The sequence below is a fragment of the Balaenoptera acutorostrata genome, chromosome 11 (genome assembly GCF_949987535.1).
Source record: "Balaenoptera acutorostrata chromosome 11, mBalAcu1.1, whole genome shotgun sequence".
Taxonomy (NCBI): domain Eukaryota; kingdom Metazoa; phylum Chordata; class Mammalia; order Artiodactyla; family Balaenopteridae; genus Balaenoptera; species Balaenoptera acutorostrata.
Genome location: NC_080074.1, coordinates 97,317,469 through 97,341,325, shown reverse-complemented (window position 1 = coordinate 97,341,325; position 23,857 = coordinate 97,317,469). Strand labels below are relative to the sequence as shown.

At 40.0% G+C, this 23,857-nt stretch overlaps 1 protein-coding gene across 4 annotated transcripts in view; it reads right to left on the bottom strand.

The window, feature by feature from the left end:
* LRP6 (LDL receptor related protein 6) overlaps positions 1 to 22,999 on the bottom strand; it is a 185,290-nt gene extending 162,291 nt beyond the window's left edge. For 3 of the 4 annotated variants that reach the window (XM_057556231.1, XM_057556232.1, XM_057556230.1), the window contains exons 1-2: positions 22,624 to 22,999; positions 820 to 1,213 (exon numbers count right to left, since the gene is read on the bottom strand). In XM_057556231.1, coding sequence (XP_057412214.1) covers positions 820 to 1,213; positions 22,624 to 22,693 — 464 coding nt within the window. In that variant the 5' untranslated portion in view covers positions 22,694 to 22,999. The remainder of the gene's footprint in view (positions 1 to 819; positions 1,214 to 22,623) is intronic. The other variant, XM_057556233.1, reaches the window with a different exon arrangement.
* Positions 23,000 to 23,857: the final 858 nt, after the last annotated feature.

Here is a 23,857-nt window from a genome sequence, read left to right as displayed (position 1 = left end):
CTTTAAGTTTCTCTTCTATTAGAAAATAAACTTTGGGACTTCCCGGGTGGTCCAGTGGTTAAGATTGCACGCTCGCACTGCAGGGGGCGCGGGTTTGATCCCCGGTTGGGGAAGTTCCACATGCCCCACCCGGTGTGGCCAAAAAAAAAAAAAAGTAATAGGATACCATGGTCTCCCTATACATTGTGTTGCCCAAATTAGAGACAGCTTTCTGAAAAATCAGTGGTTCTGTAGAGAATATCTGCACTAAAAATATATATATAATAAAAACACAAATATTTAGGGAAAAAAAGAAAATAAACTCTTATGGCAAATACATATTTAGCTAACTAAAAATGAGTTATTTAACAACCTAATTTTTATTTTTCATTCAACACTGACATATTAAAAATATCAGTTTAATATAAAAAAACACTAGCATTACAAAACACTTGTGTATATAATAAAAGATATAAGATTCAGAAGATTTTTTATATAATCTTGAGCTATCAAATACTACTCATTATCATTCCTTCTTCTCCGCCTTCTGATTATCCTCTCATAATTATAAAAAATAAGTGCAGAAGAAAAACCAAGAACTATAAACATGGCTATCCCATAAGTGATACTAGAAACACAAAACTATTTACAGACACACCTTACTTTCAGAACATGGCCTAACTTCCCACATTCAAATCTACTTGACAAAGAAGCCCAAAGAATCTAAAACTGGGGTCTGATGTTTCTTTTCTCTTGGAGGTAAGGGATGTCTATGCTAATGGAGAGAAAACAGCCAGGAGAAGGAGATACAATAACCTTTGTACATGATGCAAAACTTACCCACTTGAAGGATCTAAGGCAATAGCTCTAGGTTGATCCAACTCTTGCCAAAATAAAACTTTTCGTAAAGATCCATCTAAATTAGAAACTTCAATACGATTAGTTTCAGAATCTGTCCAGTACAATTTTTCTCCAAGCCAATCACATGCCAGCCCATCAGGGGACAATAATCCAGAAACAACAACATTCTGTACACTCTCAGTTTTGTTGAACTCTGTTCGTTTAATGGCTTCTTCGCTGACATCACTCCAGTATATCAAGCCATGACCAAACACAAAGTCCACCGCAGCTGCATCCTCCAAGCCTCCAACTACAATCGTAGCATTCTCTTTGCCATTTGCAGCATCAACCAATCGCAAGTCCCGTCTGTTTGCATAAAGCAACAAAGGGGCCGCTAGAACAAAAAAAGAAAAATATGTAAGTCAAAACGAAGGAAATGTCTTGGTTCCTATAAATTGAGTTTCAAATTAGTGTTAGTGAGCAAATACTATCAAAACTAAAGAGTAAATAAATGTATAGAAAACTGTCAAAATCTTTTCACAAAGCATTATTTTTGCAGCATTTTAAATACAAAAGAGTTGCAAGAGGGGAAATTAATTCTACCAGGACAGTCTTTTCTTGTTAAAATAGTCTGCCAGATAAAATTTTAAAAGGCCTGGTCATTCCAAGAACTGGCAAGGATATGGAGCCAGTGGACCACTCATACTCTCCTGGGTTGGCGGGGGGGGCGGGCTGTGAAATGGTGCAGCACCTTTGGAAAAGTTTGGCAGTTTCTTAAAAGACTAGATACTTCCTTCAGAGAAATAAAAGTATATGTCAATACAAAGACCTGGTTGCATGATGTTCACAGCAGCTTTTTTGTAATAACCCAAACTGGAACCAACCCAAAAGTCATCAACAGACTAACGGATGAAAAAACAGTGATATATCCATACAATAAAAAGTAATGGGGACCAAGACTGAACCAGGAAGAAATAGAAAATATGAACAGACCAACACAAGTAATGAAATTGAAACTGTGATTAAAAATCTTCCAACAAACAAAAGTCCAGGACCAGATGGCTTCACAGGTGAATTCTATCAAACATTTAGAGAAGAGCTAACACCCATCCTTCTCAAACTCTTCCAAAAAATTACAGAGGAAGGAACACTCCCAAAGTCCTTCTATGAGGCCACCATCACCCTGATACCAGAAGCAGACAAAGATACTACAAAAAAAGAAAATTACAGACCAATATCACTGATGAATATAGATGCAAAAATCCTCAACAAAATACTAGCAAACAGAACCCAACAATACATTAAAAGGATCATACACCATGATCAAGTGGGATTTATCCCAGGGATGCAAGGATTCTTCAATATATGCAAATCAATCAATGTGATACACCATATTAACAAACTGAAGAATAAAAACCATACGATCATCTCAATAGATGCAGAAAAAGCTTCTGACAAAATTCAACACCCATTTATGATAAAAACTCTCCAGAAAGTGGGCATAGAGGGAACCTACCTCAACATAATAAAGGCCATATACAACAAACCCACAGCAAACATTATTCTCAATGGTGAAAATCAGAAAGCATTTCCTCTAAGATCAGGAACAAGACAAGGATATCCATTCTCACCACTATTACTCAACATAATTTTGGAAGTCCTAGCCATGGCAATCAGAGAAGAAAAAGGAATAAAAGGAATACAAATTGGAAAAGACAAAGTAAAACTGTCACTGTTTGCAGATGACATGATACTCTACATAAAGAATCTTAAAGATACCACCAGAAAACTACTAGAACTAATCAATGAATTTGGTAAAGTTGCAGGATACAAAATTAATGCACAGAAATCTCTTGCATTCCTATACATTAATGATGAAAAATCTGAAAGAGAAATTAAGGAAACACTCCCATTTACCACTGCAACAAAAAGAATAAAATACCTAGGAATAAACCTACCTAGGGAGACAAAAGACCTGTATGCAGAAAACTATAAGACACTGATGAAAGAAATTAAAGATGATACCAACAGATGGAGAGATATACCATGTTCTTGGATTGGAAGACTCAATATTGTGAAAATGACTATACTACCCAAAGCAATCTACAGATTCAATGCAATCCCTATCAAATTACCAATGGCATTTTTTATGGAACTAGAAAAAAAAATTTTTTAATTTGTATGGAGACACAAAAGACCCCGAATAGCCAAAGCAGTCTTGAGGGAAAAAAACGGAGCTGGAGGAATCAGACTCCCTGACTTCAGACTATACTACAAAGCTACAGTAATCAAGAAAATATGGTACTGGCACAAAAACAGAAACATAGATCAATGGAACAAGATAGAAAGCCCAGAGATAAACCCACGCACCTATGGTCAACTAACCTATGACAAAGGAAGAAAGGATACACAGTGGAGAAAAGACAGTCTCTTCAATAAGTGGTGCTGGGAAAACTGGACAGCTACATGTAAAAGAATGAAATTAGAACACTCCCTAACACCATACACAAAAAGAAACTCAAAACAGATTCGAGACCTAAATGTAAGACCAGACACTATAAAACTCTTAGAGGAAAACATAGGAAGAACACTCTTTGACGTAAATCACAGCAAAATCTTTTTTGATCCACCTCCTAGAGTAAATAGAAATAAAAACAAAAATAAACAAATGGGATCTAATGAAACTTAAAAGCTTTTGCACAGCAAAGGAAACCATAAACAAGATGAAAAGACAACCCTCAGAATGGAAGAAAATATTTGCAAATGAATCAACGGACAAAGGATTAATCTCCAAAATATATAAACAGCTCATGCAGCTCAATATTAAAGAAACAAACAACCCAATCCAAAAATGGGCCGAAGACCTAAACAGGCATTTCTCCAAAGAAGACATACAGATGGCCAAGAGGCACATGAAAAGCTGCTCAACATCACTAATTATTAGAGAAATGCAAATCAAAACTACAATGAGGTATCACCCCACACCAGTTAGAACGGGCATCATCAGAAAATCTACAAACAACAAATGCTGGAGAGGGTGTGGAGCAAAGGGAACCCTCTTGCACTCTTGGTGGGAATGTAAATTGATACAGCCACTTTGGAGAACAGTATGGAGGTTCCTTAAAAAACTAAAAATAGACTTACCATATGACCCAGCAATCCCACTACTGGGCATATATCCAGAGAAAACCATAATTCAAAAAGACACATGCACCCCAATGTTCATTGCAGCACTATTTACAATAGTCATGTCCTGGAAACAACCTAAATGCCCATCGACAGACGAATGGATAAAGAAAATGTGGTACATATATACGATGAACTATTACTCAGCCATAAAAAGGAACGAAACTGGGTCATGTGTAGAGACGTGGATGGATCCAGAGACTGGCATACAGAGTGAAGTAAGTCAGAAAGAGAAATACAAATATCATATATTAACAAATATATGTGGAACCTAGAAAAATGGTACAGATGAACCGGTTTGCAGGACAGAAACTGAGACACAGATGTAGAGAACAAATGTATGGACACTAAGAGGGAAAAGTGGTGGGTGGTGGTGGTGTGATGAATTGGGAGATTGGGATTGACACGTATACACGGATGTGTATAAAATGCATAACTAATAAAAATCTGCTGTATAAAAAAATAAAATAAAATTAATTTCAAAAAAAAAAAGTAATGGGGACTTCCCTGGTGGTGCAGTGGTTAAGAATCTGCCTGCCAATGCAGGGGACACAGCTTCGAGCCCTGATCTGGGGAAATCCCACAGGCTGTGGAGCAACTAAGCCTGTGCACCACAACCACTGAGCCTGTGCTCTAGAGCCCACAAGCCACAACTACTGAGCCCACATGCCACAACTACTGAAGCCCACGCGCCTAGAGCTCATGCTCCACAACGAGAAGCCACCGCAATGAGAAGCCCGCGCACCACAACGAGGAGTAGCCCCTGCCTGTCGCAACTAGAGAAAGCCCGCACGCAGCAACGAAGACCCAACACAGCCAAACATAAATTAAAAAAAAAAAAAAAAAGTAACGAACTATTGGGAATTCCCTGGCAGTCCAGTGGTTAAGACTCCACGCTTCCACTACAGGGGGCACGGGTTCAATCCCCAGTCAGGAAACTAAAATCCCACGTGCCACACGGCATGCCAAAAAAAAAAGTAATGAACTATTTGTTTATGTAACTTGGGTGAATCTCAAAATAATTATGTAAAATAAAAGAAGTCAGAATAAAAGTGTATATATTGCATACTCCATTTACATAAAATTTTAGAAAATTCAGATAAATCTATTGTAACAAAAAGCAGATCGGTGGTTGCCTGGAGGTGGGGAGAGGGTGGAAAAGAAGAGGAGGAGGGATGATAAAGGGGCATGAGGAAACTTTTGTAGGTGATGGCTATATTATACTGACTGTGATGATGGTTCCAGAAGTACATACATATGTCAAAACTTATTAAATTTTAAACTTTACGTATGTGTAATTTATTGAATTATCAATTATACCTTAATAAAACAGTCTGGCAGATATAGTTCTTAATGCAACTATTTTTATTGTTTTATATTATTATTAAAATGATGTTTGAATAAGACCTAATACCAAAACTAAATATAAAGCCTATCCGAAAGAGATATTTAACTCTGAGAAAGCTGAAGCTGTTAGGACTGAAGTAGTATAAATGCTTCTTTTTTTTTTTTAACCCAAAATATGGGTTTTGGTTTTTTTAAAGCATTTATTCCAAGCTTTTGACATCTACTTTCCTGGTATCAACAGTAATTAAAGATCTAGAGCACCATTATCCAACAGAAAGTTCTATGATGATAGAAGTGTTCTCTCCACTGTGCAATACAATAGCCACTGGCCACATGTGGCTACGGAGCACTTAAAAGATGGCTAGTATGACTAAGAAAATAAATTTTTAATTTTATTTAATTTTAATTCATTTAAATTTAAGTAGACAAGTGGTCGTATGGATAGCACAGATCTAGAGGCTGAGATGAAGAACACAGACGAGGCAGCAAAAATAAGACCAGAGTTACGATGCAATAATCTACATGATCTTCTCTCACAATTACTTACTAAAGATCTAAAACAGTCATCCAAAGCCAAGACCAAGTGCCACTGAAAACTAACCACTCCCCTCTTTAAGAAACTAATTTTTAAAAAAATTAAGGTGCTCAAAAACAGTAAAGAAAAAAGTGATGTTTAAGCCAGTTTATGGGTTGTGTCTGCCAAATGGAGTTATGAAGTCCACTATTTTCATCACTAAGCACAACATGAACTTCCCTTCTAACTAAGCTTAAGTCCAACTTTCTTAGTCAAAAACAGATGGGCGGACAGCTTTTTAAAAAAGTGACTAAGAGGGCTTCCCTGGTGGCGCAGTGGTAAAGAATTCGCCTGCCAATGCAGGGGACACGGGTTCGAGCCCTGGTCTGGGAAGAGCCCACATGCTGCGAAGCAACTACACATGCTGTGGAGCAACTAAGCCCATGCGCCACAACTACTGAGCCCGCATGCGACAACTACTGAAGCCCACGCGCCTAGAGCCCGTGCTCCGCAAAAAGAGAAGCCACTGCCATTAGAAGCCCGCGCACCGCAACAAAGAGTAGCCCCCGCTCGCCGCACCTAGAGAAAGCCCGCGCACAGCAGCAAAGACCCAATGCAACCAAAAATAAATAAAAATTAAAATAAATAAATTTATTTTAAAAAAAAAAGTGACTAAGAGCCCTTTCTGCTTATTCTGCGTACCTACAGCTGCTATTGGCAAATTAGTAAATTTCCCTCACAGATTCACTTTTAGCTCATTTCAGGCCTTCATACATCACACTGACTTATCAGTCCACATAGTGTTCACTGCACTATCTTATACTGAACCCCTCATATTATGCGCCAATTATAAAAATCAGAAGAAAGGTCAACATTAGTTAAGGGTACAATGTTAAGTGCTGCACAAGGCTACGAAACAGCCCCAGAGCATTTACAATTTAAAATCCAAGAGTGATAATAATCTGATATTCATTGGGCACCTTTCTTTATGGCACTTTCCTTGGAAAACGATACCAAATCTGTATATGGCATTAAGTGGCAGCTAAATGTCTTTTATGGCTTTCAAGTCAAACATTAACATTTCTACTAAATATGTGGTCTACAAAATCCAAAAAACCTTTCTGGTCATTTAAGGCCTCACAAGCCTTAAGAGTACAAAAAAAAAAAGGAGGGGAGGGGTGGGTGGGTGGGTGGGTACAAGTTAATTTAAGTTAGCAGTAGTGATTATAATTGAGGATTTCTAAAGGACTATACATAACCCTATACACACTATTAAAAAGAAATCCCGGAGTTCATCCTGTCCAACCACCCTTCTGATACTTCAATACTTTCTACAATATTGTCACCAATATCTACTTAGCAGTATATTACATGGGACATCTGAAAGGTATCATTTGACTTGTAATGCTGTTTTAATCTACTAAAGAAATACACTGGATCCACACACACTTGCCCCTAGTTGTAGCGTATGTACCATGCACTCAGTATCTTCCACTCCAAAGCACTTACCTTCAGTCTTCTTAGTACCCAGATGACCCAAAGAACCACCATCATATCTCTTCAGTGAACCCTCACAGGTGCTTAGAAATCCTTATTTTCCTTTATTAACTTCCTACCAATCTTTCCCTAGTGCCTTTCTAAACTTTTTCTGCTTTCCTGAAGACAAATTCCATGCTTTGAATCCTTCATCCCAGATCATCTTCACAAAATAATCTCAGTGAAGCAGGAAGCAAGGTAAATGTCATACATCCCCAACATCTTACTTTAAACTTCTCAAAAATCTCTTTATATCCTACCCATCCTCCTCTATTTTGTCCTCAGTCTCAAATGACAAGTTGCCCTTCCTCCTTTCTTAGTCTATACCTATGTTTGGTAAGTGGGAGGAAAGATTTGAAACTAAAAGGCAGATGAAGCACGATCAGAGGAATAATAGTATAGTATAGTATGCAGAACATTCTACATAGGTGGGGATATGGTCAACATTTTTGAATGCTGCAGAGAAGAATAAGGACTGAGAAAAGGCCAGTTGGATTTGGTTATGAAGACTTGGAGAAAGCAGTTTCAGCTGAGTGCTAGGTGGGAAGTTAGACTAAAGGAGTTAATAGCTAATGGGTGGTTATATGAAGTGTATACCAATACTGTAAGGTTTTGTGATGAATATAATTATTCTCTTGGTGGTAGCAAGGTTAGCTTTATTAAAACTAAGTTTTTTGAGAGCAGGGACCTGGCAGGAGCCATTGGAGATTCAAGAAACAGGATAGTGAGATGGCCAACAAGAAGTTCTATGTATAGAACTGAAGCTTAGGCTGGAGATGATGACTTGAAAATTACCTGAATAGAGTTGCTGGTTGACCAGGTGAACTTGGATAATCTTCTCTTCTACACTCTCTTACTTAGGGGACAACACAGAGTGCAGATGAGAAAATTATCTAAGTGGGCCGTCTCTTCCGGCCATAAAATTAAATTCATCACCTTTCCCCCAAAGAAAACCCTCAAGAGTCAGTGGTACCACAATTTTCCTAATCCTACTGGTACGCCACGGAGCCATCCTTGACACCCACCTTTCCCCCCGTCTGCCAATCACGCACTGTCTTGTTGATTCTCCTTTAGCACGTCCTTAAATCCGCCTCTTCTTTTCCCTTTCTTAGAACCACTATCCTACTCTAGACCTTCATAACCTCATGCCTAAACTACCTCAACAGTAAATGATCTCAAGACTCTCCCTTCCCTTTTCTACTTCCAATACTTCTACTTTATCCAACTCAAAAAGGTTTCTGATTTCCTGTGCCTAAAATTAAAAAGCCTCAATACCTCAGGCCTCCACCGGGTGCTTCCTACCTATGACTCTAACTTACCTTTTATAGTCTCTGCGTCATACAAACTAGTTTTTAACACATCAACTGTAAGCACATCATACTCCATCACCACAGTGTATTCATTTTCCTGCACGCTCCGTATTTCTCTAACCTTATCCAGCAAGCAAATCCTTCAAGGCCAGATTCAAACCTTATCTATTCCAATTGGAATCTTTCCAATTGCCTCAGCTTTCCTTCTTTGCACCCTTACAGTCTTCACCACTTATTTGATATTAGCATTTTTTTTAGGTATATTTCCTTCTTCAACTAGGACCTCTGCCACTTGGGAACAGGAGCCATACCTTTTAACTAATTTGGGGAATCCCTAACACAGTTCACTGTATGACGGTCATATAAAAAACATTTATTAATATTTAAAAGGAATTTTTTAGAACCTGATCTAAAAACATACTTGTCATAAACCCTAAAGGATTTTACATTAAGTACTGGCCAAATGCATACAAATGCCCAACTTACACACTGACTTGGCCTGACCAGATCAGTCAGGCTTCTGGGCCCTAAACTTCAGCTAGCTCTAACCTTAAGCAAGCCAATCCAGAACATCCTCTCTTAAGGACTCATTTGAAGTATCAGCTGACCATACACTCAAAAAAATCTCCTGTTAAAACTGCCCTGGCCATGTCATCTGTTAACCTCTACCCACTTGTCCCACTTTCCCACAAAGATCCTGCTGGCACTATTCATTTCTACATATAAGAGTAAAGCCTTTTTGGGTTTGATTCTGAGATACCTGCATACCCTGTGTTCATTCTCCTTATTGCAAAAGTCTTTTTGAATAAAGACTCGCCTTACCAAGCAGGAATTTATTTATATTTGACATCTGTATAGTGAGTGACATGACTTGGATGGGTATTGACCTCACCTATGGACCCGTGCCATCCCCACCTCAATAATGACACTTTGTGAGTCATTTAAACTCCTTTCCTGCTCAGAGATTCAGGGATCTTTCCTTGAGTTCAACTCTTTAACCAGTGCTGCAGACATCTTATCTGTTGCAACATGGTAAGAAGTTACCTTGATATTTTCCAGCAAATAATTTTTTTCTTTGACTCTCTGAGTAGACAATCAACACCCTAACTCTTGAGGCGGAATATTCCCAACTCTTCTGTGAGGCCTCTTCTAACTTCCCTAACTCCTTATAATGGAGATTACACAAGGGAATTTCCTTGGCTCTTCACAAGGGAATACCCTTTCCCAGCTCCTTTAAATTCTTATGTCTTCATCATCAAAAAATCTACAAACAATAAATGCTGGAGAGGGTGTGGAGAAAAGGGAACCCTCTTGCACTGTTGGTGGGAATGTAAATTGATACAGCCACTATGGAGAACAGTAAGGAGGTTCCTTAAAAAACTAAAAATATAACTACCATACGACCCAGCAATCCCACCACTGGGCATATACCCTGAGAAAACCATAATTCAAAAAGAGTCATGTACCACAATGTTCATTGCAGCTCTATTTACAATAGCCAGGACATGGAAGCAACCTAAGTGTCCATCGACAGATGAATGGATAAAGAAGATGTGGCACATATATACCATGGAATATTACTCAGTCATAAAAAGAAACAAAATTGAGTTATCTGTAGTGAGGTGGATGGACCTAGAGTCTGTCATACAGAGTGAAGTAAGAAAAAGAAAAACAAATACCGTATGCTAACACATATATATGGAATTTTTTTAAAAAATGGTTATGAAGAACCTAGGGGCAGGACAGGAATAAAGATGCAAACTTAGAAAATGGACTTGAGGACACAGGGAGGAGGAAGGGTAAGCTGGGGCAAAGTGAGAGAGTGGCATGGACTTACATATATTACCAAATGGAAAATAGATAGCTAGTGGGAAGCAGCCACATAGCACAGGGAGGTCAGCTGGGTGCTTTTGACCACCTAGAGGGGTGGGATAGGGAGGGTGGGAGGGAGACGCAAGAGGGAGGAGATATGGGGATATATGTATAGCTGATATTATACTCTAATAAAGATGTAAAAAAAAAAAAAGATAAAGAAAAAAAAATTCTTATGTCTTGTTTAATTATCTAATCCAACAGGTAATTGTCACTCTATTGAGCGCCCTCCGTCTTCTCCCACTGACCACATGCTTCACCATTACAGCACTAATTCAGTCCAGTATCTTCAAAAATAGCAAAATTTTACTAAAGACAATTTAGAACTTCAATGTCCTCCTTGGGAAACGGGATCTCCCTAAAACCTCTCCTTTCCCATCATCATCTCTCTTCCTTCCTCCATTTTACCAACCTCAACCTTCCCTTAAATCCTTTATCTATCCTCCTTTAATACCCCAATCTCCTCCACCCATCTATCCACCCTGTCAGACCTTTCCCTTCTCACTCCAACCCCTCAATTCCCTGTAGTCAGTAGCACTTTAAGGTTCCCTTTTCCCCCCTAGGGACTCATGAGGGGCTCAGGGACCTGAAGTTAAAAATACAAATTGGAAACAGGCTGGATCTTTTATCCACTCAAATGAGCTTCTGAGACACCCAGACAGCCTTGGTCTCTCTTTGGGCCCTCACTCAAAATGTAGTCCACAGCCTCCTTAAGGTTACACGTCAGGGCAAAGAAAATCTGAAACGTCTCCTCCACAAATAATGGCGGGAAGACTTTAGCCTTCATAGTGACTGGGTAGGTAACCTCAACCTGCCCTATCTGCCAGAAACACAAAGATAAAGGAAGGATAAGAACTAGCTCTTCTACATAAACCATCAGTGAGCTGAAACTTTCAAACTGACGCTATAAGCTATTTGTATGTTTTATGTACATATGTATGTACGTTATATATGTATATAAAATACTTCCCTACCTTCAGATGGTATTGTTTTTTTTTTTTTTTTAATTTATTTATTTATCTATTCATGGCTGTGTTGGGTCTTCGTTTCTGTGCGAGGGCTTTCTCTAGTTGTGGCAAGCGGGGGCCACTCTTCATCGCGGTGCGCGGGCCTCTCACCATCGCGGCCTCTCTCGTTGCCGAGCACAGGCTCCAGACGCGCAGGCTCAGTAGTTGTGGCGCACGGGCCTAGTTGCTCCACGGCATGTGGGATCTTCCCAGACTAGGGCTCGAACCCGTGTCCCCTGCATTGGCAGGCGGATTCTCAACCACTGCGCCACCAGGGAAGCCCCAGATGGTATTGTTAAGTATAATTTTAGATTATGAAATCCCTTGAAGGAGTTCTAGTCTGATTAGCTTGAAGATAAATAGGTGCTCACAGGTTCTTTCTGGAGTGATGGAAATGTTTTAAAACTGATTGTGGTGATGGTGGCACAACTCTGTGAATAGACTAAAAACTACTGAACTGTACACGTGACATGGGTGAATTGTATGGTGTGTGAATATCTCAATAAAGCTGTTAAAATAACAACAAAAAGTGCTCATATAAAAGTATTTCTAAGATTTCCAGAAGTTAAGGAAATCAAAATTCTTAGAAACTAACCCAAATGTTTTAAAAATCCAAGTTAACATACATTTAGGCAAATCTTTGGTATATGAGACCAGTTTAATATTGTTGGTTTAATAAAAACACCTATGTCTTCTGAGTTATGGGCATTAAGTATAACACAAGAATAGGTTTTTATTCTACTTGAATATGTTCTTCCTAAATTTTTACAGGTTTACTGACAGAAATAAACTAGCATTTTATCTACATTTATACTTAGCCAAGTTGAATCATTATTCTGACAAACTGTACTTCAAAAGTAATTATATCTTGTAATAAGCCAACTTGAAGATAGTTTCCAAAATCTTTTAGTAACTTAAAACCTTAGACTTATGCTAAGTTAGTCCATGGATATTCATCAAATACCTAGGTCATTTCTAAATAAGACAGAACACTGAAGCATAAGCATTTCAAGTTTATACAAGTTTTTGCCTCTTATTTTCATGGTACCAAGAAACTACACATATTTGAGTCTATCAATGAACATATTCATTTTTGTCACATTGAGAAGTTGTACTATCTGGAAGTGCATGGCTATAAGAAGTTGTAAGATGTATATTCATAAACTCTGCCAGTCTACTACAAAATGTTGGTGTATGACAGACAGTTCACAACTATCCACCTCATAGTTTTCTCTGTAAAATAGTAGTTACTGTCATTATAAGTTATAACCTTGTATGTAAATGAGACTCTAATAGAAATAATGACAGAAAGGAACAACTCTATATGCAGGATGTGTTTTTAAGGAAAAAGAAAACAGTCCTAAAGTAAAGTGACTAAGTGTTCCAGAATGAGAAAGAGGAACATGTAGAACAAAACCTGAATGGACAGAGAAAGTTATAACAAGTTGATGATAAAAAGAATTTTATTTGTCACGCTCAAAGCCAGCTAAGACTTGACAGGTTTATTTGTAAGATTTTCAGAAAGTGCTTCAGTATCAAACATTATACTTGTACAAAACTAAAATTTGGTTTTCTACTAAAATGACAAAATTTTCTTGGGTTCTGACCGGCTGTTAATAAAGAGGTTATAAAAGGTTTTTCTTTGTTTTCTGAGTAATCAATCTCCTTAGAAGCCAAAAATTCGGTGTCTTTTCAGAATTTCCTGTACTTGGTGTTAATTTTATCATGTCTTATTATTTTAAAAAGTCTTCTCACTTTTGAAAAAGCTAAAGTTCTTTCCTATGTTCACTTTTTTTTTTTTTTTAATTTTTTAGGGAAGGCTCTTTTATTTATTTATTTTTTTAATATTTATTTTTGTCTGTGTTGGGTCTTCGTTTCTGTGCGAGGGCTTCCTCTAGTTGCGGCAAGTGGGGGCCACTCCTCATCGCGGTGCGCGGGCCTCTTCGCTATCGCGGCCTCTCTTGTTGCGGAGCACAGGCTCCAGATGCGCAGGCTCAGTAGTTGTGGCTCACGGGCCTAGTTGCTCCGCGGCACGTGGGATCTTCCCGGACCAGGGCTCGAACCCGTGTCCCCTGCACTGGCAGGCAGATTCTCAACCACTGCGCCACCAGGGAAGCCCCCTATGTTCACTTTTAAAAAAATATTTTTTTGACACTGGTTAAATAGGTTGCCAGGTATTTTTTCTCACTGATCCATGATCCTATTTAATCGGATGTTCAAACCTCCTGACAACTTTTGACATTCTGCCTTTTCAAATTCAAATACTAAATGATGTATTTTGCACCTATTACTGTCTTTAAATTTTCCCAAAGGGCCCCTGGAAGTTCACAAAGGATTCTTTCACCTTGTAAGAAGAGAGGTACTAAAAATAACTGGTTTATTTGATCAATGTTATGATTTGCATGGGAAGCACTGCCAAATCAGAAGAGAGGCTTACCCTCCGTAGATTAAATCAGTATGGGTAAAATGTTAATATGATTATTTCAAAAACTGGATGAAGTTCCTAGAAATTTATCAATAGCCTCAGTGTTCACAATGTGTTTCCATTTCCTGAGTCCCAGTGGTGCTTTGTCTGATATTAAACAACAGTACAGAATCATCAATTATAATTTTTTCTTTTTTATGATTTTTTTTAATGTTACCTTGGTCACAATTTCATTTCTCTAATTTGAATACAGTATATTATTGGTAGGCCAGTGAGTGGTTCTCCACCAGGGATTCACTTAACTTACTTACGGAATTTTATTATACAGATGTTTAGGACTTATTCCAGACTTAACTAAAAATTTTTACTTGATAATCTTGATATATTCTTGATATGCTCTAACTATATGCTTCATGACACATTATGTCTCAGGATTACTGCATATCTTTAAGTCTTTTTCTCTACAAGAGTTATATTCACTTATACTCATAAATCAGATGTAATAGCTACTCTTTTTTAAAATAAGGTTAATCATTATGCCTATAGATATCTTGCCTAAAACTTTTCTGGACTGATTTTATTTTGGTTTGCACGCCATAAAAACAACCAAACTTATTCATCAACTGCATTTTTTTTTTTTTTTAGATTTTTAAATTTTATTTATTTTTGGCTGCATTGGGTCTTCATTGCTGCACGTGGGCTTTCTCTAGTTGCGGCGAGCGGGGGCTGCTCTTCGTTGTGGTTTGCGGGCTTCTCATCACGGTGGCTTCTCTTGTTGCAGAGCACGGGCTCTAGGCACACGGGCTTCAGTAGTTGTGGCTCGCAGGCTCAGTGGTTGTGGCTCGCGGGCTCTAGAGCGCAGGCTCAGCAGTCGTGGCGCACGGGCTTAGTTGCTCCGCGGCATGTGGGATCTTCCCAGACCAGGGCTCAAACCAGCGTCCCCTGCATTGGCAGGCAGATTCTTAACCACTGCGCCACCAGGGAAGCCCAACTGCATTATTTTTTATAACAAACTCTCATCAGATCTTTCACTTTTAAAACTACCCATATAAGTCAGCACCACCATTTTAAGTCTTTTGTTATCTACAGAGTGTTTTTTGTTTTACTTCGATGCTTCCCTGAAAGTGCCTGCAAATGAGCTACAGGCCAAGTGCTTGTCTTCAACAAAAAAAGGATTGTTGAAAGAGGACTATACCGGTAACTCCTGGGCACAAGCTTCTGATGGCATCACTTATATAACTTCAAGACTATACCAGTGGACTGAGTCAGGATTCCCAAAAAACTAGTGAAGCAGATGGATTCATGAGACTGTTAACTCAAGATCTAGCAGAACAAGAATTAATCACACAGGACTGAATAAACTGATGAAGGATGATTATGGGTTTTAAAATATTGCTGATGCTTTAATGTCCTATTTTCTGGATATAAGGAATTCGTTTCTCTTTTCTCTTAAGCTATCTATAATTCATTGATAATTTCAGCAGACTATGCTTTTGTAAACAGAAATAAAAACATTTATCTTTTTCTCCCTAATTCATCCATAATTCAAAAACAAAACTCTTATTTAAATGAGTATTCTTATTTTCAGGGCAACATAGTTATTTGTATAGGTTCAATAAAAGTCTGTCCTCCCGGTTGGAAACATTATAATGCAACCAAGGCTTTGACTGGATGTCATATTTGAAAGTCATGTTCACTTAATCTAATACCACCAATTACTTTTAAGGAGCTGTGATTGATTTTACGGAACAATGCTTACAGTACCCTTGGGAAAACTAGACTGGTACCTGGCTTACAGAGTTCCCAGTCTTACAGGTAAAGTAAGCAAGGTCAATTCCAGGCAGGCCCAGGAACCCTAGGATATTTTGGGGACCTTAGGAATTTACCCAAATCTATAGGTACTGCAAGTGAAACCCAATGGTGAGTACTTGACTTGGCTTCCTGGCCTCAAGAGGCTTTTAAAAGTTCAATCCAAGATTCCTTATAAAAAGTCCCATTGAAGCAGACCTAAAACACCTACACCTCCATAAATAATCAGACCAATCTAATGAGACCAACTTCACAATGACTTTAGCCTACTTTTTTGTGGACCGAATGTCTGTGTCCCCCAAAATTCATACGTTGAAACCCTACACTCCCCCTCATGTGAATGTATTAGGAGGTGGGGCCTTTGGGAGGTAATTAGGATTAGATGAGGTCATAAGGGTAGAGTCCTCATGAATAGGATCAGTACCCTTATAAAAGTCCAGAGAGAGCTTGCTTCCTCTCTCTTCTCTCTGCCCTGTGAGGATACAAAGAGAGGTCAACAGTCTGCAAACTGGAAGAGGATCCTCAACAGAATCTGACTGTACTGGCACCCTGCTGTTGGGTTACCAGCCTCCAGAACTGTAAGAAATAAATTTCTGTTGTTTATAAGCCACCTAGTCTATAATATTTTTGTTGTAGCAGCCTGAGCTGACTAAAACATATCCCTAAGACTGACAAATTTTCTTTTAAACAACAGCAGAACTGACCAAGTGCTCACAACTACCCTTGCTTATCCACTCACTTGGCTTGACAAACTTTAGTCAGGCTTTTCTCCTTTCCCACAAGCCCCTAAAGTTTGGCTTGCCCTAAATTTAAGCAAGCAGATGCTCTTAGGCTCCCTTAACAGCTCATTCCAAGCCATCAACTGACTGCAGTAAATTAAAAAAACTCCAGTTAAACTATCTTGATCATGCAATCTGCTCACCCTCACCCACTCGGCCCACACTCTTACCAAGTTACTGCTAGCCCTGCTCACCCTTGTCCATAAAAGAAGAGTCTTTTTGTGTTTTATTTTGAGATGCCTGCAGATCCTACAGAAGAGCATTCTCCCTTTTGCAATAATCCTTTTGAATAAAGTCTCTCCTTACCTAAATCTGGACTAGTTTTTATTTTACAGTAATATGACAAACCACCTATGTACAAACTCCAAAATTACAATGTTATTTATTTTCCCCTATCAAAAATGATTGGTGTAAAAAAAAAAAAGTGATTGGTATCATTTTCAAAACCATATTAAGGTCCAGGTGAAATTAGATGCATACAGAAAGCACTGCATGTAAAATTACTGTCCAGAGTACAAGCAATCTGGCCTTAGATCAGTCATTCGTCTTTCTAGTGTCAATTAATAATTTAAATTTTCACTTTTTTTTTTTTTTTTTTTTTTTGCCTAAAAATATGATTTCACTTCACATCCCCAAGTTCCTGGCCCTTCCAAGCAAGGTATCACAGAAACAAAAACCAGCAAGTTACATTATAGGTAACAGGATCACAGCATTGAAGTACCTGTAATGTTCACCAAATTGAGCCCAGGCACATTTTAGTATTTTCCAGTCTCACATCTGCATGACTTTTTTGTGAGGACAGTCACTGCCACAAATAACACAAACAGCTTGAGAAACAAAAGCATGTGCTAATAATATCAAATAACAGTTTTCCTTGTATTTATGATGAATTATATTTTAAATGAATAATCTCAAAGACAAATATCCTATTCTTTAGGTTACCTAGTCCATGTATCTGAACTAAATTTCAAAGTTATTCACATGGAGCACAGTTCTATTCATTAAGAGGAAGTCCTTTTACAGAAGATATGTAAAAGACTCTCATACAAAGACTGAAATATACAATGCAGGAACTCAGTATAGCATTTACCCATCCTACAGGGAGAAGTCCATCAACTGATTTTAATTATTATAAACAAACACAATAATAAAATTCTCAATTAGACAATATTTTGATGAAATTATTTTGCCCATAAGTATGGGCAACTTTTAAAAAAGTAAATAAGTATTATAATTAACCGAACTACTTATTCTCTAGCTTATTTATAATAATCACCTAAAAGTGTTCAAGTTGCAATCCTTTAGAAGGTAAAATAAATTTAGTAGATAGTGGCCATCTTGTTTATATAAAACAAAATAGAAAATATCAAAAGTAAAAGTATTTCACGGAGTTTGTTCCAGTTGCCAAAGAATCAAGTTCAAAAACCACTGGTTTAGGGCTTCCCTGGTGGCGCAGTGGTTGGGAAGCTGCCTGCTAATGCGGGGGACGCAGGTTCGGGCCCTGGTCTGGGAGGATCCCACATGCCGCGGAGCAATTGGGCCCGTGAGCCACAACTACTGAGCCTGCGCGTCTGGAGCCTGTGCTCCGCAACAAGAGAGGCCGTGATAGTGTAAGGCCTGCGCACCACGATGAGGAGTGGCCCCCGCTTGCCGCAACTAGAGAAAGCCCTCGCGCAGAAACGAAGACCCAACACAGACAAAAATAAATAAATAAAATTAAATAAAATTTAAAAAAAAAAAAAAAAAAAAAACCACTGGTTTAAAACTACTGTCTAAAACAGTGCCCAGAACATAAATGTTTTACTCGTCTTTCCTGTGCATTAACATTTCTTTTAAATTAGCCATCTCGACAATAGTGACCATTTACTCAAAGTCCACAGACTGTGCACTGTGCTATCCCTTTGCAAACACTCCATCAGTTCTCACAGAAATCTTGGAAGGTATTATCCCCGTCTAATAGTAGAAGAAATAGTAAGAAATAGTAGAAGAAACTAAAGCTAAGTAACTTGTCCAAGGCTACATAAAGTGGTGGAAGACGAACCTGATTTGTCAACAAAGCCTCTTCTCTGAATATCAACTTGCAATAAAATTTCCATGATGAAAATGAATTTTCTCAGAGTACTTACCCATGGTCTAAGCAGAACTATAACCGGTATTACTTGTTTTTCCAATATATTCAATTTATAAATTCACATAAAATATTTTCCATTTATATACTCCTTCACAGAATCTTCTTTGATATTCAAAAAAGACAAACCTTTCTGATAGTCAAAGCACATATAACTACACAGAAAAGCATTTCAGTTCAGCAAATGGAAAAACCTCCAATTAAAGAAAAGAAAAATTCCCTGAAAAACTGAACCATGGGAAATCACTGTTAGGCCTGATGATAACAATAAGCTGAAACCCTGAAGTTTCATAACCAGTCAAATTATTTCCTAGTCAGATGAGCAAATCTAAAGCCAAGTAAGTAAGAAGGGATTAAAGTATCAGATTCAACTATATGAAATTATCATCAAATATCAATTCACATGACTCAACCTAATGCTTAAAGGGTTACCGAGTCCAGGTTCTCTCTACGTTTGTTCCTTGGAACAAAGGTTCAGCAGACTGTTAAAAGGATTTACGAAAAAATTCATTGTCTACTTTGGGAAACAGTGGATTCAACAAAGTTAAAACTGGTCTCTACCTCAGAACCTCTCAGAGCCCTTAGTGTGTTAATATGAAGTAAGAACCTCCAAAAGAAGGATTCATTATCCTAACGAAGGTGTACAGAGTTTAGGTAACTTATCCAAGGTCACACAGCTAGCAAATGACAAACTTAGAATAAGAATCAAATTCTCCTGATTCCCACACCAAAATTCATTCTATCTTCCCAAGACTTCGTTATACCTGATACTAAACAATTTTCCAAGGACCACTCTTATAAAAATTTAAGATGGGAAACACTAGTGGCTTGTGCTGACAGTATTTACCACCACCCCACCAAAACAAATAACAAGAAAAAAAGGTAAGTAACAAAGAATTCTTATAGAACAACAAAGCCTTCTCAAAATAAGCTAGACATAGTATTTACAGATTATACACACTTATGGTATTCCAAAACTTATATTCTTATAAAAAATATTTCCTCTAGGAAATCAGAGCTATAATCTTTTCTAACCAGCACCTGGATGGAAGTAAGGATGGCAACCTAGATCGTGAGGTCCATGAGAGCAGGGCCCGTGTCGATTTTGCTCACCAATATACCATCAGAGCCTGATACAGAGTAGGTATACCATACCTAATTGCTGAAAGAATGGACAATAAATCCTTGCTCTAACATTAACTAGCTGTAGGATCTTGATCACGCTATAATCTCTCTGAATCTGAGTTTCCCCACTTGAAAATGAAGTGGTTAGATCAGAAGGATCAAGATCTCTTCTATCTTTAAGAATTTGTGAACCTCATACGAATTAAATCTCAAATCCCCAGCATTTGAGGATACGTCCACAATCAAAAATTATAACAAAAAATAACATTTGCAAATCACTTGATATTCAGTACTTCATTTAATATACCCAACAAATTTGCAAATTAGCTTGGTATTACTACCCACATTTTACAAGTAAAGAAACTGGGGCCCAGAGAAACTCACTGACTAGACTAGAATCACAAAGTTATTAAGTAGTGAAGCATGGACTTTAAACCCAAGATTTTGGTGTTGAAATTCCCAAATCTTTCCATTACACCTTGTCCTCTGATGATAGGGATAGGGATGCAGCCCAGATAATGACAGCATTATTCCCTGGCTTTCAGCTATTGATTTAACAGGGCCAGAGGACAAAAGGTCTCCCAAACTCTCCCATCATCCCAATGTTAAAGTTCCAACTCTTCTGTGAAGAAACATTATCTTAATGCAACAAATTAATCCCATTTCTCCCTGGAGTCCAAGGTTATCTAATATTGCCATTTTAACACAGGATGACATTATCATGGAATGAAAAGAATCTAAATTATGAATAAAAATCTTTCACACTGAAAGACAGTTTTAGTTCAAATATATACTCACGGTTAAGTACACTGATTTCAAAGACCACCTCATACCATTATTAGACTACATTTAAAATGAAAGCTTCACTTTTGGAAACTTTGCTTGCTAGTGGAAATGAGGCAATTTAAACTATTAACTCTTTTAGGTCTTCTTACACAATATCATACTGCACAATATTACTTCAAGTACCACTTCTCTCAATTCCAATAATGAATAAACCCAACTCTAGGCTCAAACGTGGTGTTAAACAAGTGGCATTTACATCATAACCTTCCCTTCCAAGAAACACAATTGGGCAACCAGAAACATCCTGGGTTATGAATTTCAATTTCTCAAAGACTTTAACCCATCAGCTGACTCTCCTATTTGTTAACTCTATTAATCTTCTGTCTTAAAATATATACATATTCTATGTCAAATATAATTGTTTTGCACAGCTATAGCAAAATCCCCTTTCGACAGGGAGTATACTATAACAAAATAAACATATACTTATTAAACCTCTCAAGTACATAACACTGCATTAAATTCCCTGCCATGAAAATGAAATGGGCACTAGCTTTCTGGAGTTTACACGTGGAAATAGTTTAGGATATGCTTACAGTGGGTCGTAATTAAGTAAAACTAAGATACAATAGGCAGACATAATAATCCTGAAGCGTAACTAAAGAAAAAAAATTCCTCCTCCAAAAAAATGTCAATCACCCTCATCTAAAATAAATATATACTCAAAAATGGCATATCTGGCTCATTTATAGCACAAGACTATTAGTTTCTATTGTGTTCTGGAAACCTCAGTAACTTTGCACGCTTACCAAAAGTTTAGTCTGTTAAATTAATAGCTAAAAATCTCCTTAGACTCAAGAGGTTCCGTACCCGAAAAGAACTGACCGTGAACACAAGCGAGAGTTTTAACAAAACCAAAGCTACAAGTCGTTGCATCAATCGGTACTTAAATTCCTCTGCTGGTAAATGCCCCATAGCATCAGAGTCATCACCACTTCACCACTGATAAGTTTGAGAAGAGCTGTTGAAATCTTGCGGGCCAGTGAAAAACCTCAGTGAACTGTCACAAAATAAAAGTCACAGCGTATGTGACAGCTTTGCAGGCCAATCAAAAAACAAAAACAAAAACCCACAGGACCATCGAATTTACGCGATTCTCGGAGCAAATTATCTAGAATAGCCTATGTTATTTACCAAAGTGCCAAGCAGTCCCCAGGGGAGCGCAGCAGATGATAACTTAGGTCCCAAGACAGGCTCCTCTGCACCAAGGATGACTCTCCTACTTGGTGCCAACTGTGCACTTGCATGCTCCGAAAATAGGGGCAAGTCCTGAATGCCAGGAGTTGCAAGGGCAACGTTTCTATTTTATTATGGCCTGAAGCCCGGGCGATTCCCAAGGCTGAACCTCTCGACCTTTAACCTCGGAGTCACTTTCCAACTGTGCTCTCACCCACGATCATTATATCCCCAACGGAAACCAGTTATTAGTTGCAACAAGGCCTGGAAAAATAGTAAGGGAGCTCTCAAAGTTCCCAGGACCGACACAGAAAAGGCGGGGGCTTCGACGGAGAAGCCCAACGTGGAAGCATCTTGGGCTCCACCGCTCCGAGAGCCAAAATCCAGACAAAGCCCCTCGTCCCCGGTGACTCCAGGCAGAAAGAGACACACCGACCCTCAGTCACTCGGACAGAATGGGGCTCCGGGGGGTCGGGGTGTCACCCGGCCAGGGAGGCCGTACGGAGGCTCCGCTCTGCCCCGACGAGGTGGGCAAAGCGAGGCGGGGGCTGCAGCGTGGCCGGGCGGAGCGCGCAGCCCCTTCTCCCGGGCCCCTCTCTCCCTCCTTCCCCACGACCAGGCCTCTCCCGGCTCCTCTTCCCCTGCTTCGCCTCCCTCCCTCCCCTCCCCACCCCCACACCGCAGAACGAGGCCCCCTCCCCCCCCAAAGCCCACCAACTTCCCCGTTCCCCCGCTTCTCCCCACCTTTCAGGAGCACGCAGAAATTGCAGGCCAGGAGGCTCCTCAGAACGGCCCCCATCTTCCCTTCTCGCATTCGCTTCTCTCACCGGCGAGGGGCGGCCCGAAGAGGGGGAGGCGAGGAGCCGGGGCGGCCGCCGCAGCGGCAGGTCTGCACGCTCATGCTTCCCAGCTTTCCCGAGAGAGAAGAAAGAAAAGGGCCCGTCAAGGCTCCGCGCGCGCCGCCGCCGCCGCCGCCGCTGCCGCCCTCTCTACCGCGCCGCTCCGCCCGGGGCTCGCGCGACGCCAGCGTCTGCTTCCATGCCGCCGCCTCCTCCCCCGGCGCCCCGCTTCCCCCGCGCAGCTCCTCATTCAGCCTCTTCCTCTCACGCAGCGGCGCAGGGATATGCCTCCTGCCGCCTTCATGAGTCGCCGCCGAGGTCTCCCTGCGCGCGGGCGAGCCCCCTCCCTCGGCGCCGCCTCCCGGGCATTTCAGAAAAGGAGAGGGGGCCGTGCGCACGGCCTCGGCTGGGAGACCCCGGGAGACGTGCGGGGCGAGCAGAGGCGGGCAGGAGGGGAAAGGCCGCCCGGCGGCGCATTCCAATGGGATTCTTTCCCGGGCCGGCCCCTTCGGCCCTCCCCGCGGAGGGCGTGAATCGACGTCGAACAACATCGGAGACGGCGTGGTCGGGACTACTTTCTGCGGCTCGGCCCGGCCGCCGCCTGCGCGGGTCTTTGTGCGGCTGCTGCCGGCCGAGCCAGGTGAGGCTCCAGGGCCACGCCGGCCGCCACCTGGGCCGGGGCCGCGGGGGGCGGCGGGGGACGGCGGGCCGGGGCCGGTAAAGCCGCAGGTCCACGCTCAGGGAGCCGCGCGGGTCCCAACACGGGTGATGAGCTTAGTCCCAGGGCTGGAAATTGGTTTAAGCATCTTTTTTTTTTTAAGGTAAATAAAAATTAATGCTGCGTCCACCGACTTTCAACGTAGATATGGTTTGAACACCAGAAGGGTGTTCAAACGCCAACACAAAACGGAGATTTAAAAAATTTTTCTCCTGGTTTCCCAGAACTACAGACTGTCCCCTCAGTTAAGTCCAACAAGGACTAAAGATTTCTAAACTGGCAGATAAAATTCCAAGATAAATGCGTCAGCACCTAAGACAGAGCAAAGGGACAATCGGTCAGAACTGTCTTCGGGATTTTACAAACCGCGTTTAATGATGAATGTTGGGCATGTTTTGACGATCCGTTTTCAGCTTGAGGA